Raw genomic sequence first — 19055 nt, 5'->3', positions numbered from 1 at the left:
GAGAACATGTATATGATGGCAGTCTTCGTTTCAATGATTTCTACCGCCCTCATTGTTCTGTGATGGAATGAGTGGAACAATAATGAATGAACAAAGGTCTTCTAAAAATGTGAAAATCTGAAATCTGAAAGTAACCAAATCGAAATCAAACCATTGTTGTTACCAAGGACACAGGAAGTAAAGGTGCTGATGGGGCTGCAGCACCCCCAAAATGACACATTATAAAAACCATCAATTGATTAAAAAAAATGCATATAGAATATGCACTTCGGTGCTCTATAGGCAAATGGACATTACGATTTTAACACAAAGAACTAAAGGGTCTAATGTATAACATTAGCTGAATTTACAAGAAGGCCCAAATAATTAAGAATTTGTCATAGACAATTTTCCACAAAGTTTATAAAGCTGCTCATAACTCAACAACTCTCAAAATTGAGTAATTTTATAAGGGAGTCTGGGGACTTTCCTCTCCCTCGTCATCTCTGTGCTGTTGTTGACTGTAGTTGCTGCGGCTGCTTTGACCTTTAATATGTTGGCGCTCAACATTTACAATAACATCATTATACAGACTGATCCCTCAGCACCCCCAACTGTGACTGACCTCCTACTTCCCTGGTTGTTACATTTGTGGATATATTTCAATCACAAAATCAAATTTCTTACTTTCTCTGTCTTACTTTGTGTCATCATCCTAGTACGTGCTGCTCCAACATGGCATCCACCATGGACTCCACAGCAGATCTACTCTCTGATCCAGATTCATGGCTCAATGAAAGCTTCTGGTTCAACTCGACGGCTGCGAACACCAGCTCTGTTTACACGTCTCTGATGTCGCCAGTAATCAACAAAACCATCAACATATCTTTGATCATTGTCTTAACCATCACCATGGTTTCAATGGGATGCACCATGGAGGTGTCCAAGATCAAGGTGACTTCAGGTGATATCCACTAGTTTAAAGTACATCATCTGTGTTTATAGTAGGTCTTTACCTTCTTTGTAAGATTTCTGTGCCAAAACATCTTTTTTTCTTCTTTCCAGCATCACATAATGAAGCCTAAGGGGGTGGCGATAGCAGCGCTGGCCCAGTATGGTGTCATGCCCCTTACAGCCTTTTGTTTAGCTAAGGTTGGTATTACTTTACGCTCTGGTAGTTAAAGGGACAGTTCACCCCAAAATCAAAAATGCATATTTTTCCTCTTTCCTGCAGAGCTATTCTTCTCTCTAGATTGTTTTGGTGTGAGTTGTCAAGTTTTGGAGATATTAGCCGTAGAGATGTCTGCCTTCTCTCCAATATTAAGGAACTACGTGGCACTTGGCTCGTGGTGCTCTGTCAGGAAATCATGACCCGGTCACTCAAAATAAACCAAAGACTTTGCTGTAGCTCGTTTAGTTAGTTAGCCTCTCGTCCACGAGTAGGTGCGCACTTCCTTAGGCGCAGTGATACAGAAAGAAAATAGTTCCTACATGAAACTGCTCACAACAAGTGGACTGTGGACTAGAAATTGCCAGCTGTGTGTGAATGTGCTATGATTTCATGCTATAGGCGCTCCAGCTGTCTGAAATCAGAGCTGTGGTGGTTCTGATCTGTGGCTGCTGTCCTGGAGGAAGCCTCTCCAACATCCTGGCCCTGGCTCTGCAGGGAGACATGAACCTCAGGTACACACAAGTGAACACTGCAACTATAGAGGTTGGTGGCTCCAGAAGCTTCTGTGAGCCCAGGTATATATCAGGGAAGGTTGACTGTGAAACCCGACATTCTGGGTCAATCTTTACTTTACTATGGTCTTATCATCAAGGATCAGGTGTGTGCCTGCTTATCAGGCTAACAGATGGTGAGAACAGCCGATAACTAAAACACCACAGATCTAACAGATTCTTTCAGATAATGATGAGTTTGTTGATAAAATACAAGTACGAGAAAACATCCCATCACGTACTGCGTGTGCCAATCAATGCTGGCAACGAATCAGAATCCGGATATTACTATATATCTCAGCAAATTCACAGGCACATTCAAAAACAACATGTTACAATAGGCCTGGAATGTAAAGGTGATGGCGGCACGTTGTGAAACAGCTGCTGTCATATAACGGAGCAGTGTGAGGGCAGTAAATCCTGGAACAGATCATCTACTCTGAAGAAAATATTGCAGTTAACAAGTTGGACATCTGACCTGCCGCCTCCTGGAGAATACAATGATCAGTACGCCTCACAAACTTAACAGCATGCTGTCAAGTAAAAGTTAATTGATTCATACTCATTGACCTTTCATGTGTATAAAAGGAAGATTCGGTGGCACGAGAGGAAAGGTTAACGGGTCAACAGAAAAAGAGTTAGGACACATGAAAATCATCCAGTGGCTATAAAGCTGAAAGTTCGTTCTTATCCTAGCTAACCAAGCTAGACAGAGCTGTTCTGGAACTTTATGATCACATCGCATTATCAATCTGATCTGTATGATCGACACCGTCTCTCTGTGGTTTACTATCCGTCGGTTTTTTATTTGACATTGAGACATCAGAGCGAGGAGGATGTGGGTGCGTCACATGACACATAGGAGACAAAAATACGGTGAATATTACCCACGTTTTAAAAACAACGCCATTTTGGTGTAAAATCATTTATTTTTCTCTCCTTGTTTTTTTTTTTAGATAAATCTAAATACAGCACCTTTAATCACTTTCCTTCCATGTCGGCTCAGAATCTGACGTCCAAAGTTCATTCTTGATCCTTGAACAACAGCCGTTAAGAAAACAATGTGTCCTTTTAGTCGCTCTTCTTCTCCACAAAACAAAGATAGTTTTCCAGATTCCTCATTGCTAACCAGATTTTTTACCCAACAGTGGGCCCAAACAAAAGGTCAGGGGTCACGGGACCAGTCTTTGTTCCATTGCGCTCCTTGATTGAGTATGAATACATGAGTTGTGATGGAGAATAAACTCTGGCCCAGCAGCAGTTGTTCACTAGCCAGAGGTTATCCCCTGTGTTTCCCCCTCAGCATTGTGATGACTTGCTGCTCCACGGTGCTGGCTCTGGGCATGATGCCTCTGCTGCTCTACCTCTACTGTCAGGGCTTCCCTGAACTGCGGAACGCCGTGCCCTACATGGAGATCATGGTATCGCTGGTCATGCTCCTCATTCCCTGCGGTGTCGGCATCCTCATCAACTACTACAGGCCGCAGTACTCCAAGACCATCACAAAGGTTAGTGCATGCTCGAGCCTGACTTATCAGCCGATACTGGCCCGTCACAAATATATCAACACTGGTGTATGTGTTGCTCAATATGTGCTGATGTCAACTTTTTTTTTTTAGAGATTATGATACAGAAGATTACCTGTGAAGTTTACTGTTTCAGTGCACTGATGACATTTAATGTCCGTGACAACCTCTGTAGTCTCATTTAGCCGCTTGTTAGCAACCGCTGTTTTTAAGTCACATGAGCGCTTTATAATTAAATTGTGGGACATTTAATGATGTTTTATGCCGTAGAACAAAACGTGTAAATATCTTTGAGTCAAGGTAACTGGATGTGCAAAAATGCTAACTGATTGTGGGGTTTTAGGACTAAAAACTACACCACTCTATACTGATGTTGTTGTCCAGCCCCAAAATAGAGATGTATATTGTGTATCACGATATATAGTCTGAAAATAATCATTTAAGGTTATACTGCCCTGCCAAGGTAAATGTAATCCACTAAAAATTATTTTAAAAAAACCCTGTACTGTAGTTCTTTGTAAATATTGCTCAAACTGTTTGTGGTAGTGAAGGAACATGTCATCCAGTGCAGCTCACTGAGGTGGTTCTAATACTTACATATGAATGTTTATAGAGCTCTGTGTCACAGACAATACTTAAAGATCACCAGACACCTATCTCTTTAATAATAATAATAATATAGAAAACAATAAAAGGGCTGATGAATCTACTGTCTAACTTGTTTCTGCTGCTCTCAGGCAGGCATCATTATACTGATGATCGCTGTTGTATTGATCGCTACCCTCGCCAGCATTGGGATCGGAGGCTCCATCCTGACGGTGCTGGCTCCTCCCCTCATGGCCATCGGCGCTCTCATGCCCTTCATAGGCTACACCTTCGGCTACGTCATCTCTGCGCTCTTCAGACTCAAACACTCGTAAGTGGACTCAAGCTCTGATGGACACTGTGACACGTAGCATTGTACTCATGTCAGGGAACAAAGAGTCGTGAGCTTTCCTTTATGTGTACATCCATCCATCCCCCCTCAGGGAGTGTAGGACTGTTGCTATGGAAACAGGCTGTCAGAACATCCAGCTGTGCTCCACCATCCTGAAGGTGGCCTTCCCCCCAGAGCTGATCGGCCCTCTGTTCCTGTTCCCCATGGTCTACGCGTCCATCCAGCTGATGGAGGCGGGGGTCATCGTCGTGCTGTTCAGGTGCCACCAATGGTTCACACGGAAAAAGGAAGGTGAGGCGGATACCAGGATTTAACAGGGTTGAAGTGTAGAGGAAGGCCTTTAACACAGTGCAGAAATGATTAGTTGATTATCAGAAAATGAATTGCAGACAGTGCTTAAGGTAGTAGTTTTAGAGAAGACAGACTCTTTAATAAGAAGAGAAAGATCAAGCACAAGTCAAAATCACAAATACTTTATTATCCCTGAAGGGAAAATTGTTTACGTTACAGCTGCTCACGTTAGAAATGTCACTACTTCTGGTTCTAATTTTGTAATTCTTATAACTTAAAAAACTACATTGGTAAGTAGCTTAATGGATAACGCTCAACATGGTGTCAGTTATCAGGAATCAATGGACAATGGTTGTCATGGAGACCAATTACTTCCAGATTATGGACTCCTCAAAGGGCATTATCCCACTTATACCATGGTCTCTTACCAAATACATAAATGTTAAAGCATTAATATATATTTTAATGCGTTTTCCAATCAACAGCGCTCAGTTTTGAAAAGGAGGAAAGAATGCGTGGAATAACAAAAGTGTTTAACTGGTTCTGATGTATCGATTTTGATTATTTGTGGACTGCTTTTCAAAACCTGGTGCCTACATTTCCCACAATGCAACTTTGCCACTGAATGACATCACTCTAGGCAATAAATCAGATCACATGCAGCTTCCTCTGGAGCCACAAAAGGCTTTTTACTACTATTTTTCACCTATGTAGTAACCCTTTAATGATTCTGTTAACTGAAAACTTTAACAAAATGGTTAATCCTTCTAATCCACTTGTCTGTCTGGCCTACAGAGACATATCAAAAAGCAGAAACAGAAGAAAAGACTGAAGAGCCACCTAAAGAGACTCCATGACGGATGCATCTCAAACACTGAACTCCTGCTGACCAAAGAGGCAAAAGCTCTGCAGTACTTGAAACAAATGAAATAACTGCAGGACAGCCATTTTGTGCCAACATATTTTTTACATTATGAATTGTGAGTTTACAACATGCAATTGTATTTGTAAATGTTTTATATAAAGAACTCATGAACACAAATAGTGATTTAGTTAAAATTGTTTTATTTTTTAAGTCTATTGTCTTCCTACACCATACAAACGTCCATATTTTTCCACTGAAAATAAAATCCCTATGTACAAAAAAGGTTTTTCCAAACTCTTGTCTACACGTTCATTTGTACCACAGTAACATCAGTCACAGTACCAACAGATTCTTGGAATTACTTTGCACACTTGTGTAAAACAAAAGTCTGCAATGCTGTACACAAAAAAAAAACCTACACCAAATAAAAAAGAAAATTACAATGCTAGAATAAACTGCATTCTGTGAGCAACACCATTTTACAGTGTTGAAATTAAAGAGTTGACCGTATCTTCAGAAAAGCATTACATCTCTCAGTTAGCGGCAAGAAAAAAGGGATGATCTTTACTGTACAGCTGTTCAACTGCAGGAACAACGTGCATTAATGTGCAGTGTTCATGATACCGAAGCTGCCAATGCCAGTTATGATGGTGGTTTCTATTTGAGCTTAAAGCACAAATAAAATATTTCAATAGTGATAATAAAGAGTATAATTTCGATCAAACAAAAGCACATGCAAGCATTCTAAGTAATAGATATCACATACACCAGCTGTGGTCAGTACGGTATGTCAGAAAATACAGGAAGAAGTGACTTGGAAAACATGAGCGATACGGACAAAAATGGAAAAGGTGAATAAAAAAATTCTCACTGACAAAGTAAAGAAAGTGGTCACATGACTTATCAAAAGCATCCAAATACTGCGGAAAAATACAGATTCCCTCTTCTGCAAAGTGTCGATATCACTAACTTTACAGGCCCAATAACAGTGAGACTTGGGTATTTTTGTGATTTTGTGAGAAGAAACAACGGTGCAGGACCAGTCCTGGACCTGCTGCTTTAATAAAAATGATAAGAGGTGGAGTCACTGGGTGTAAAACACACATACGAGTCTTAGCTGGATGGGTAATGAGTGGGCGGACACAAACAGCATCACAAGTGTCTTCTCTTTAGTTATTCAATTTACAAATGCCCTATTATGATGATAAAATATTTGGCCTGATATCATTGTTCCCATCTGACAATGTATCTGCGATTTAATGCGAAAAACTTGGGGATAGTAATGAAAACAACCCAGACATGAAAAACCAAACTCGTCTCAGCTTTCAGAAGGGACCTCCAGTGTGCCAACTCGTCCAAGCTGATTCTAGCTGACACAAGTTGTTCCTACTGATGATTGGTTAAACTTAAACGCAGCTTTTAGCGCTGGCTGTCAGTAGAAGGAGAGCGAGAACGGGAACGTGAGCGAGAACGGGAGCGGGAACGGGACATGGAGGCTCTCTGAGCCGGCAGAGGGGACGGAGGAGTGGCAGACTTGCTCGTCTTTGAGGACCTCTTCGCGGGCTCCTTTGATTTGGGGGCTGGGGAGGAGGCACCGCCGGCAGGGGAGCCAGAGCGGGACCGGGAGCGGGACCGGTTGTGGGCCTTGGCGGGGCTGCGGGAGCGTCTGGGGGAGCGGGATGGAGAGCGACCACGAGAACGGGACCGTGAGCGAGAGGAGCTCTCAGACCGGGAACGACTTCTCGACCTAGGAAACAAAAAGGGAGGAAAAATAACATTAGGACTACGTTTCTATAATTATGTACAACACAGGGTTCCTACACTTTTTCCAGAGACAAGTTCAAGCACTTATCCTGCATTTTCAAGCTTTTTCTGGCAACTGATATCTGTGGTAAATTACATATTTATAGATGTTTATATATTTATTATAAAAGTGATGCAGCTACAATTTCAAAAAGCACATTAAAATTCAAGCGTTTCCAACCTGGTGACACCCACACACTTGAATAGAATCTCATTTCTTTCTCTAATGTTCTTAATTTCATTCAAAACAGTACCTCTTCTGCTTTCCATTAACCTGCCTCATGTGCTCTCGCTCTCTCTCTCTCCCAGAATCAACTATGTCTCACCTCACAATACATTTAGTGCTCAGAGAATAAATTAAACCAAAAACAGTTGGTGAGATTGGCGGTGTGATGCTTTCCCTGAGCCTGGTTTCTATTTTATTTATGTGTTGGTCCGTCCTTCACACTTTATTTCTATTATTTCATTTAAATGTTAACAAGGTGCTGGTTTAAAAGCACATGTATGCTCAGCCAGTGAAGAGCTCCTGTGAAAAGTGTTACATTAACGTACTGAATATACTTTCCAAACAGCAGAATTATGACTGAGTGACATTTCCCAAGCATCCCGTTTTCTTCTTAATATCTAAACTGTAATAACCCAAGTTTAACATTTTTGGCCTTTTGCTCCATACATCCCTTATCCTATCCAAACTAAGGTCATTATAAGCCATATAAAATGAGCCTGTCACTGTTCATCCAACTGCCTCAGTTCTTTGAATAGGGTGGAAATTGATTTGTGAGTATTGAATGAAGTTATCACTGTGAATAGGATTGCACCAGCCACAATCAGCTGACTACAATAATATGTATTGATTTGTTTTTTTACTGACTGCAGGATCCAGCAGACCACTCACCTCTTCTTGGCTGCCTCAATGAGCTTGATTTTCCTGCCATTCATTTCCTTTCCAGACAGTTTCTCGAGGGCGTTTTTCAGGTCACTGTAAGAGGCAAACTCAACAACCCTGTACAAACCACATGGGCCAACAATTAGTTTCAATGTTATATATGCTTTTTATCATGAACTGGATGGTATTAATAGTCAGTTCATGCAAACAGAGAGGATGATCTTACCCTTCGTTGACCTTGGGGCGATGTGCATCTGCAAATGTCACCTCTCCAGCTTGTCTCATGAAATCTTTCAGGTCCTACACACGTAAACGTCAGTCAACTTATGGAGAGGCTCCAGACACAAAGACATTTAAACAGGACTGATTTACCCAAAAAGAGAGAAGGTTTGATTCTCTGAGAGGACTACACAGGCTACTGCAGATAAGGAGGAGGAGTCCAAGAACCTCGGACGCTGTTAATCAGCCACACCTTCAACAAAGTGGGTATAACAAAAAATATAGAACTTTCAATAATGTAATGAGTGCCAATTTAATGATCAACCAGTTTTGACAAGTGCTAAGACTAGACAGGCTGAGTCTTTGCACCAGCTTTGAGATTCTTGGACCCACTTCTCATTACAACTAAGAGACATGAACACCATCTGCATGAACTGAACTGCAGTGGCGCCGCTTTAGGCAGCGTTTGGCACTAAGAGTCCCTGGCAAGAAGGGCACAGGGCTCCGCGCCGGGACCGCCCCTGTCTCGGCACCCCGCCTCAGTAAAGAGAGTGAACAGGGTGGAAGAGAGGAAACTACTACCTGAGAGCGAAACCCTTTGGGGTGGGCCGCAGGCTCTCCGAGCCACCATAACCTCGGGATAACAGCAGATTTTATCCATGGACACCTGGGAGGATTTCACACTCTCTCTCTCGCTCGCGATGTGCGGGAACACCAGAGGGGGGAAGGGAGGGGGGATATCGATCGATCGAAGCCCCTCAAATTAACGAACCATCGATCAATACGCCACCACCATCACCATCGACTCTCGCTCTTTCCTCTCCTTTCTCTCTGCCAACTCTCTGTTTCCTCTCTCTCGCTCTCAGCCTCACACCAGGCGCCCCCCTGCCTTCGACAGGGGGCGTTGCGAGCGAGCGAAGGGGCCGCCAGCGCCTCTAGTGTGGAGCGAGCGCTCACATGACCAGCAGGCGTCAACTAGGAGTAGGACAGACTGGCTGACACCACAGGCTCAACCCAGACAGAAGGACCCAGAAGGGGTTAACTCCACCATAAGCGAGCTCTTCCATATGACACAACAGTCAGGCTGGCAAATAAAGGGGTGAAGAATTGGTTAAAATTTGAAAAAGGAACAAATTAATTGTTTTGCTTTTGCTCTTTGACTCATTACTTAACTGCATGAGATGCAGATTACTCAGAGCAGTGCTTTTACAAAAACAATTTGGGCCTTATCACAACAAAATAGTCTATTTATATATATTAGCAACTGATTTGACTTCAGAGTTTCTATGTTTTTAGCAGCATGGAAATTCTACAAATGTATATTTATGTTGTTGGAGGCAGACTGTTGGAGGTGATAATATTTGTGGTTTGAGAGGGTTGCTGTGCATTAAAAAACATGTGCCAATACTAACCTGCCAGCTGACACGAGAGGACAAGTTCTCCACAATCAGACGATTCTCAGTGCGCATCGGAGGAGGGTTTCGACTGAAAACAGAAGGAAAAACATAAGTAAAGACTCAATCAACTAAACGATAACATTCTGGGCTAGATATACAGACTCTGGCACACAGCCTAAGAGCTCTCATTAGCTACTTGTCAATAGCACGGCTAATTCATGGCAACGATCTTTAAAATGCTGCGAGCGCAGGGCTCGTGTTGCATTTTAATTAAGCTGTTTAACATTTTTGGTCTGTGGGCAATTTATTACATCCTACTTAAGGAAACAAAAAAGAAACACGTACTCCAGCAGAAGCTATTACAAACATTACAGCGATTATTGACCTTTCACCAAACGACAGAGCTGTTTACACAGCGTTCTTCTGGAGGGATTCATTTACACGTGTTCTTTACTCATTTAAATGACATCAAGTTAAACTTATCTGCCATCAGGTGAACCGTGCTTAGAAATACTGTGGGTAGTGTGAAAATGTTACCTCCGACTGCTCTGGGAGCCTCTGCCATAGCGATCAGAGAAACGCCCTCCACCACCGCCGGCTCCTCTGCCGCGGCCACCTCGCAGACGTACACGAGCGTGCTCAATGGTCACCCTGAAATTACAGAAACGAATGTTAGCGAGGAAGTGGAGAAGGAAAACTCATAATCTCAGTTTTGCTTACGTTTTTGATTAACATCACATTTACTTCAAAAGAAATTCCTACCTTTCATTGCACAGCTCTTTGCCATCAAGCTCATATACTGCATCCTCAGCGTCTCTGGGGTCGTCAAACTCCTACAATACACAGAACGCACCACATGTACATCATTCTTTACATTTGTGCCTTTGTCCTCTGTCACTCGATCGTGACATGGCAAAAGTGTTGTCACTTCCTGGGTTTACGGGCTGCATTAAAGTGTTGCAATTTCTCTTAACTTACCAGACTGTTCTACTTGTTCTAATATTTGCCTTTACCAGCTTAGTCTTATTTCCACATTACTGATGATTAATAATGAAAATTCTCATTGTTAATATTCTGTGATAGAACCAATAGCCATCCCTTCAATATCGTCACAATATAAATGGAGGCATTTCCAAAATAGTGATATTTAATTCTAAAATAGAGATTCAAGGTCGGGCTGGACGATCTAGCTAAAAACTGCACCAAACAAATGAGTTTTCATACATCTGGAGAGAATGGTGTGTCCCTGCATCACTCCAATATGAACATTACAACGCTGTTATGTCACACATTTGACCTTTAACATAACATTGCAGCTTGCAATTTCGCTACCGTACTTGTACCTTATTGTGATTTGAGGGGAAAGGGTTGATTTGCTGAGGGGGTGTATGAACAAACACGATATGGAGTAAAGTGAAAGCTGTGAAATAAAAATACCTTGATCTCTACTTTGGATAATGTGGTGAGATTAAGAGCATTATCAGGGCAAATGAGATTTAAAGCAAAATATAAACGACGTTGCATCTGAATGTAGAATTGAGTGAAATTCCTAGCATTTTGAGGGAAAGTATCAAACTGTTTCCATGTTACGTGACTCACCACAAAGCCAAAGCCTTTCTTGAGGTCAATATCTCGGATGCGGCCGTATCCTTTGAAGAACCTCTCCACATCCTTCTCTCTGGCAGACGGGCTCAGGCGGCCGATGAAAATACGACATCCGCTCATTTTGATGTTGTAAGGTTACCTGCAAACAGGAGTAAATACACCAACGTTACTGTCGAGGACTTAGCCAACACATCCCATTTAAAAATGATAAACAACGACCCGAAAACGTCGATTTGACAAATGATATTTTTTTGTAGCGAGCTAGCCAGTTAGCTGTGAGGCCTAGTTAGCTTCCAGAATTCACCGAGCCCCATGTCAGGCTAACGTTAAGCTAAGCTAACGACACATACACACGGCAGCTGATGTTTAACTCTACAGGAGGAGAAGTGCAGGTGACATTATGGCGGACTTTAATCCGCGCAATCTGCCTTCAAATGGTCCTGCTTGTGATGTTTCTTACCCGGCTGTCGACAGTGACCGCAGACTCAAAAATCAAACAAAATGGAGCCTCTGCAGTTCAGGGAGGGGGAACGGAAACGACCCAGGGAACATAACGGAGGAGGAAGGGGAGGAGGAGGAGGGGGAGGGGGAGGAGGCGGAGGCTGCTTCTTCTTCTCCTTCTTTTTCCAGGGCTCACGGCAGCCGCCATCTTTGTTGCATTATCGCCATCTTCTGGAGTCAGTGATCTATCTCCTACAGTGCAAAGGAGCTCAATTTTATATATATTTTGTATTTATTTATTTGTATTTTATTGTATTTTCAAATTTATTTTATTGTATTTTCAAATTTATTTTATTCATTTATTATTTTATTGTATTTATTTATTTATTTTATTTTCTAATTTAATTAAATTCTTTGTTGCATTCTATGTATTTTTTATTTTATTCTATTTATTTATTTTTACATTATTGTATTGTATTGTATTTATTCTATGTATTTTTAATTTTATTCTATTTATTTATTTTTACATTATTTTATTGTATTGTTTATTTTATTTTAAAATTGATTTTATTTTCTAAATTTATTTTTATTTTATCTATTCATTTAAATGTATTAGTTTCTGCTCTTCGCTCACCAGTGCCCAAGTCATATTTGAGTAAAAGTAAAAAAATCATGTTAAAATATTACTTTGGTAAAAGTGAAAGTCATACAATAATACAAATAGCACTTGAGTAACAGTCTTTCTTTCTTAGCATCTGACATTAAATGTACTTAAGTATCAAAAGTAATTATTAAACAAAAAATTTAAAGTAAAAATAAATTATTCATATACACTACTCAAAATTAGTCAGGGATATTGGGATATGGGTGCTTCTTTGCAGGTGCATGGATATGCAATAAAAGTCGAATTAAATGTGTCACATTGAGCAAAAATATTCACATAACACAGAATAAGACTTAAGATATCATATTGATATGTCAATATGGGTTGATCGATTATGGGCCCAGCTAGTGATCATATCCGATTTTTCTGATGATTGGCATTGGTGTTTTAAACTGTGATCCAGCATGTAATCTGAAAAGTAACTAGTAACTAAAGTTATTAAATTAATTTAGTGAGTAAAAAGTACAATATTTGCCTCCAAAATGTAGTGGAGTCGAAGCATCAAATACCATATGGAAATACTAAGTACAAGTATCTCAATATTATACTAAAGTACAGTACTTGAGTAAGTGTCCTTTTACGTTACATTTCATCACTGGTGCTCACTATATCAGTTCTGTATTCCAAGACGCCTTATTGGTACATAAAGCAAATTGTTAATAAAATACCTCATGATGTACATGAATAATATTATTAATATAATGGCTAAGTTTACAGGAAAGAAACCATGCTTTACTGCTTTTAGTGACAAGTTCAAACAATTAGTTATTTCAATTCAACACTCTCTAGCAATCAAAACTGTAGGTTGTACTGTGTTTTGTTTTTTCCTTTTCTTTGTCACTTTTTTTCATTATGTGTTCCATTTAGAGACACAAATACAGGGCTGTTCTCTTGTATTTATTTTGCTGTTAAACGCATTTGTAAATGCAATTGGTTTTATTCTAAGAAATAAGGGGGAAATGACTGTAATCATTATGTTCTTGAGATTGTCATTATATTATTTCTATATTGCCTTGAATAATAAAAAAAGATTATTTAAGAAAAATAATAACAAAATAAAGGGGAAAGATATAAGATCGGTAGAAAAAGTAATAAATCCTCTGTAATGAAAATGAACACTGCACTTGGTGACCATGCAAAAAACGACGTTATTTTACATTAAAAAAACAAAAACAAAGTGCAGCTGTAGGGTACCCATGACGTCATTCCTTCACCAATACAACTGCAGTTCCTAGCTCTGACCACTAGGTGTCACTCAGACACAATAAGCATTATTGTGCAGAGAGCAAGAATGGATCACACACTAATGTATATAGCTATAGCTTAATAAGACTCACTGGCGAGAATAGTATAACAGCAGGACAAAAAACACAATAATGAACCACAAGTTGAGTCAGAAAGAGCAATTTTCTCATTAATGCAGGCACAGAAAATTGGTTTTGAGAAGTAATTAAAAAGAGACCACGGCTTTAAAGGGAGCTGAGCTCCTCAGGCAGGTCATTCTGCAGTCTAATCAAACACAGCAGCAAAATTCAGGAAGCAGTTATGAAGAAATAATAAACTATGACAACCTTTGACCAAGAGTACATATAACTTTAGATTGGTTAATGATTGACTTGAGTTTGAATTGATGAAGCAGATGGCATAACGCCCCATCCAGAGGTTATAAAGTGATCTCATTGCTGGGGAGAGTATTACAAGGAACTATGATGCACTACCCTATACTTCAGGTACACTATATATAGCTCTAGAAATATTACATTGATTACAGGCTACACAGAGACAGGAAGTAGGCGAGTGCAGCCACTCAAGCTGATACTGAACAGGAGTGCAAAGAAGCTTCAGATCCTCCAGTATCTAATCCACAGGCAAATTAAATCAAATTATTTTGACTAATAGAAGCAGATACACATTGCCATGGTTTATGGGCATTGGAAATGTCTTGACATTCGATGTAGACTTCGCTTTTCAGGCTGAAAATGTGCACTTTTTTCAAGAGTTAGTCACACAGACAGTCTGACATAGGTTTAAATAATGACACATCGTCTTCCACATTCAAAAGAAAGCTTTAATTAGAAAGTTATATACACACTGTAAAATTAAATTAAACTTTATACAAATATTAAATTACTATCTTCACACCCACTGCCATGTACAGAGAAAAAAAAACCAAAGCTGAAAGCATTGAAACCTAGAATCAAGATGTGTACTTTTTTTAACCTGTTATTTTCAGGGAAGCAACACCGTACAACAGTGCTTCTGAACGCAAAAATTAATTTCACTTTTTTTTTCTTTTCAATCCCGTAATGTCTTAATGCCTTGTAGCAAAAGAGAAGCAAAAGAATAGTGAAATATAGGTGCTTATAGGTTCATCGTCGTCATCATCATCACAGTAGCTGGAAAAGCTAGGGCAGGAGGACAGAGAAGGATGGACATTCGTTTAGTCGTGTCCACAACAGAAGTAAACTCATTGATAAATACACAAAGACGGTTTTATGCATAGAATAGAAAAAGAACAGAGTAAGGCCATTGGGAAAACAGAACACGTTGCAGTACTGTAAAGCAACCAACGCGGAGGCTTAAGATTATACATCCCAAAAAAAAAAAAAAAAAATAGAAAAGAAATGTACAAGTCTAAGGCAACATTCTGTTTGCATTAATAATGTAGCCGTTGACACTGACAGACAGCCACAAATGCCAAATAAAATTGAGAACAGAATCACACGGGTTGTTCTGGGGGTGTGTTTTTTCTTCTTCTGAGCAGTTAAGCTTGAAAAGTAATTCTCAGGATCCTCTGGAGTCATGCTGTTTCCAGGGTGACCAGCTCAACCACCAAAGCTTTTTTCAAGAGGTGATGAAAACAGGAGGATGATTTCTAACAAAATAACACGATTCTCTCTTAAATTTCCACTTGGCATTAGGAGGGTTCAGTGAGTGCGTGTGTCGGGGGTGGGGTGCTATATCACAAAACTTTTTTCTCGTTTTCACTGCAACCAGTTGCAGTTGTGTCAATAAAGCACAAAAGTGGAGAGTCTTCGGTACAGTGTGATGGTGGGCGGGAGTCATTTCCTCTGAGGAGACTTGTGTTTTCCAGCCATTCAGCAGAAAATGATAAATATTCTAGCTCGAGAGTGGATGAATAATACACACATTGTGTAGTGGACCCCGATGCCTGAAGTGACGCTGGTTTGTTCATGTGACTAGTTTCTTATGGTGAAAGACGGGGACATTGTGCAGCCTGAAGAGAGGCAAATCAGACTATGGCTGTGTCGAGGCCTACCATATGAGGACGTGTCATCTTCTGCCTAGCTGACACACAAAGACGCACACATACGCACACACACTCTCGGACTCAGCAACTCAAAGCAAACCGAGCCACACACCAAACAATAAATACAGTGGGAGGAAAATTAAACAACGTTAAAAGTTCAGTCATGTGCCCAATCACCGTGCCTCCTCTGCTTCCAGACAAAATGTGACTTTACATGTCTCCCTCTCCTTATTAAGGTAAGATGTACAGCGCAGTCCTGGAACCAAAACACCAATCAATCCCACTCATGCGACAGGAGAAGCACCTTCCAGATCGTGGGTGCAGCTGGCGAACAGAAAAGAAAAGGAGCAAGACAGGTCTTTTTATAGTTGTGATATGGTGCTCGGTAAGACGCTGCACCCTGTTTTTAGCTCTTGTGAAGTGGTTCTCAATCCCACTAATCCACATGCTAGACGCCACCCGGACACACAGATAGTGAGAGAGAGAGAGCGAGAGAGAGAGAGAGTGAGAGAGAGCGAGAGAGAGAGAGAGACGGAGGAGGGAGGCTTCATGCTTCATTCAGAGTGGGCCACCGTGCTGTGACAGCAATAACTAAAAAACAACATGCAACATTCACAAAGCGGGCTGCAAAAAACACCAGCCGCCACTCACAACTTTTCAAGTACAGCGGGAAGACGATTCTGATTCTGAGCGCCACGGCGTCAGGAGCGAACATCACAAGTTATTTTTTTCTTATCCCAGACAGAGTCAACGTGTCTCGATTGCTATAGCCTGCACCGATGAAGCCTCTGTGAGTCATTTTAATATGGACAACTACACCTGGGAGGAGGCAAGTGTATGGTAATACATAGCCTATAGTACACAACCTTGACTCAGGATGTATGTTTTACTCATATACATGGGATCTACAGGATTTATGTTGAGCTGGCACCACTTTGTTTGTCTGGCTTGTCTTTATTTTGATCCAGCAGCTGGGTCCAGTGGTGCTCCGTCATTGCTTATGATGCATTGAGTATTGGTTGTCGGCGTTGCTCTGCATGGATAGCAATGGCAGAAGAGGTTGCGTGGGGGGGAATGGGCGTAGTTCTAGTCTTTTCTATGCTGGCTGCTGAGGGGAGTTGAGGGGGGAAGAAGGTTGACAGCCACAGTCAGTCAGTCCTGGTCAGCAGTGAGAGATAGGGAAATAGGGGCTCTGCTGCTGATGCTGATAGCAGGCTGGCAGGCTTCATGCTTCCTTCAACAGGGGAATATCTGCAGGGGAACAGAACAGATATATCAGAATAGAGCAGTGGCACTAGAGTCAGCTGTCTACCCACCATACAGTCATGCAAGCCATTACATCACCAAAAAGATTTCAATGAAACTGGATTTCCTGTTTGTTTCATCCTGTTTGCAACATCACGTAACATTTTTACCTTAAAAATCATTTCGATGGTACAATGACTTATAATTATTATATTATAATTATATTAATATAATATATTATACGGGCCAGGGCTAGCTGGTTAGCATGCTAACTTTAGCAGACATCTTTGGAACACTGTTAATTCTTCACTTTTTAACTAAACTTTTCTGGCCATATCACAAATTGCCCCTTAAATCCAATGCAAACAATCCAAACTTTTAATTAACTCTGCTTTTGGTACTTTACTGAATGTGAGTCTATACAATAAATAACGTTGAAAATGTGTTGACATGTCTATTAAAAAATATTGATTATGCTGGCCGGTGAAAATGCTCTTGTCAGGGTTTTTTTGTCAACAAGATGAGTAACATGAAATTTCATAATTGCGTCCACCAGAGTTTATTCAGCAGCTGTTAACTGACATACCCTGGTTATAATTCTAACAAAGTTAACGAACTACAACAAAAAATTGTGCATCTTTTGCGTTCATGTAGAAAACAAAAACAAATTACCAATATCGATATTGGTCAGACGTCTTGTTACAAACCAAATGTATGGAATAACATTGTCGGTCTCCTCTTACCATCAGAAAAGTCATCCGTAGAGGTGACAGAAAGCAGACTGTGCTGGTCGCTACTCTCAGAGTCTCTACGGAGCGGTAGGGGGCCAGCGCATGCACCCCCAGGGTGCTCTCTAGCCCATGATGATGAAGAAGAGGAAGAGGAAGAGGGGGCCTGATGAACCAGCACAGTCTCTGCGTGACGGCGGGAGGAGAAGGATGATGAAGAGGACGTGGATGGGAGACAGAAGTCTAAGTCTCTGTGGTGGCGGGTTCTGCTGGGGCCTTGGCCTCCAGTAGCTCCCTGAGGAAGCCCCTCAGAGAGCACGATGGGGACTCGCGACTCTGGAGGAGCCGGAGGAGGCGGTGGAGAAGGAGGAGGACCAGAGGCACTGCAGGGTCCTCCACTTCCATATACGGCCTCTTCGTAGGAGGGCAGTGTCACCTGGACGCCCTCCACCATAATGGAGCTGGGCTGGCCTGAGACTCCCTGCTCCCTCCTGATGGACAGAGAGATGAAGACAGAGTGAGACAGAGAGAAAGACAAGTGTGGAGCACAACATCAGGCTCAGGTTGATGGGCCTGATGCAGTCATGTGTGTTGCGTGCCACAGCAGAACCAGAATAGGTGATTAGCGTTGGCTGTACAATCCCTTTATAGCAGGCTGCACTAAGCCCTCAGGCCCAGTACATAATCAAGTACCAATGAGCATTAGATCAAATCATTCTGGCTTTTTTTTTTTAATCAGAGCCACAGCAGAGGCACATGAGTGACTTAGATAAGATAAACTTATTTCTTTTACTTTCACTTTCTTTTCTTAAGTATTTAAGAAATGTGAACTTGTTAAACTAGTTAGGTCTTAGGTCTCTAACCCATTTTACACAGACGACTTGTTTATGGAATTAGTTTCAACCAAAACTTCTGAATAATAGGTGTGTCCAAAGGACAGATTCTTGGCTCCTCTGTTCTATTGTGTTACTTTGTCACATATTGGGAGGTGGTTTTACAGCACCGAATATAAAAGGGCAGTGTTCCTCCAAAGCAAACAGCACTAAAGCTTTCAAGAGTTTCTGCCAAACAGTTTGTGTGAGAAGCAAAAGACTGATAAAAAAATCCATGTTCCCCGTTCAAAAGGAGAATGCAAAATGCTAACAGATTGACAGAGGTTGAAGCATAACCATTCTCTTAATGAGCAAAAACTAAATGACACGTAGTCTCAAAGAATATGATTATGTTTTAATTTATCAATGTGATCTAGGGAAGTGTCAACTTCCTAAGAAACAACTTAACAATGATTGCTATTGAAGGGGAATTCCAATATTTTCAAACCTGGGCCCTTTATGTACATGTTTTAGTATGTCAATGATTCATTTACCACAAGTTTTGGCCAATGGCTCCAGTCATTGCAGCCAATCTGGCGACATGGCCTGTTTTGTCACCAACAGGCTGACGTTATTTTAAGTGTCTGACAACATTAAGGAAATG

At 41.0% G+C, this 19055-nt stretch overlaps 3 protein-coding genes across 4 annotated transcripts in view; 1 reads left to right on the top strand and 2 right to left on the bottom strand.

The window, feature by feature from the left end:
- Positions 1 to 762: 762 nt before the first annotated feature.
- slc10a1 (solute carrier family 10 member 1) lies at positions 763 to 5312 on the top strand. Its single transcript, XM_073492447.1, has 7 exons — positions 763 to 933; positions 1045 to 1131; positions 1550 to 1662; positions 3005 to 3209; positions 3965 to 4143; positions 4256 to 4455; positions 5251 to 5312. The coding sequence occupies exons 1-7, from the start codon at positions 832 to 834 to the stop codon at positions 5310 to 5312; spliced, it is 948 nt and encodes a 315-aa protein (XP_073348548.1). The 5' UTR covers positions 763 to 831.
- A 191-nt stretch (positions 5313 to 5503) lies between these two features.
- Positions 5504 to 11771, bottom strand: srsf5b (serine and arginine rich splicing factor 5b). Of its 2 annotated transcripts, XM_073492672.1 has the most exons (8): positions 11691 to 11771; positions 11225 to 11369; positions 10388 to 10458; positions 10163 to 10276; positions 9641 to 9713; positions 8236 to 8309; positions 8019 to 8126; positions 5504 to 7067 (listed from the first exon to the last, which is right to left on the bottom strand). In XM_073492672.1, the coding sequence occupies exons 2-8, from the start codon at positions 11348 to 11350 to the stop codon at positions 6740 to 6742; spliced, it is 894 nt and encodes a 297-aa protein (XP_073348773.1). In that variant the 5' UTR covers positions 11351 to 11369; positions 11691 to 11771; the 3' UTR covers positions 5504 to 6739. The 2 variants fall into 2 exon arrangements, with proteins under 2 accessions (XP_073348773.1, XP_073348774.1); XM_073492673.1 differs by lacking the exons at positions 5504 to 7067; positions 8019 to 8126; positions 8236 to 8309 and adding an exon at positions 9140 to 9312.
- Positions 11772 to 14382: 2611 nt separating this feature from the next.
- Positions 14383 to 19055, bottom strand: part of susd6 (sushi domain containing 6) — a 35243-nt gene continuing 30570 nt past the window's right edge. The window contains exons 6-7 of the mRNA XM_073492556.1: positions 17595 to 18070; positions 14383 to 16857 (exon numbers count right to left, since the gene is read on the bottom strand). Of these exons, the coding sequence (XP_073348657.1) occupies positions 16832 to 16857; positions 17595 to 18070 (502 nt within the window). The 3' untranslated portion in view covers positions 14383 to 16831. The remainder of the gene's footprint in view (positions 16858 to 17594; positions 18071 to 19055) is intronic.

Source organism: Pagrus major, chromosome 22 (assembly GCF_040436345.1).
Source record: "Pagrus major chromosome 22, Pma_NU_1.0".
Classification (NCBI taxonomy): Eukaryota; Metazoa; Chordata; class Actinopteri; order Spariformes; family Sparidae; genus Pagrus; species Pagrus major.
This window is presented reverse-complemented; position numbering and strand designations above follow the sequence as displayed.

Bases quoted from the DNA above. Each gene is read 5' to 3' on its own strand.
- slc10a1 (XM_073492447.1), top strand. From the start codon at position 832: ATGTCGCCAGTAATCAACAAAACCATCAACATATCTTTGATCATTGTC. The intron at 1,132-1,549 runs GTTGGTATTACT...TTCATGCTATAG, and splicing joins CAGCCTTTTGTTTAGCTAAG to GCGCTCCAGCTGTCTGAAAT. The intron at 4,456-5,250 runs GTGAGGCGGATA...TCTGGCCTACAG, and splicing joins GTTCACACGGAAAAAGGAAG to AGACATATCAAAAAGCAGAA.
- srsf5b (XM_073492672.1), bottom strand. From the start codon at position 11,350: ATGAGCGGATGTCGTATTTTCATCGGCCGCCTGAGCCCGTCTGCCAGA. The intron at 10,277-10,387 runs GTAGGAATTTCT...CTGTAATTTCAG, and splicing joins AAAGAGCTGTGCAATGAAAG to GGTGACCATTGAGCACGCTC. The intron at 8,310-9,640 runs GTTAGTATTGGC...TTACGTGTGTAG, and splicing joins CCTCTCGTGTCAGCTGGCAG to GACCTGAAAGATTTCATGAG.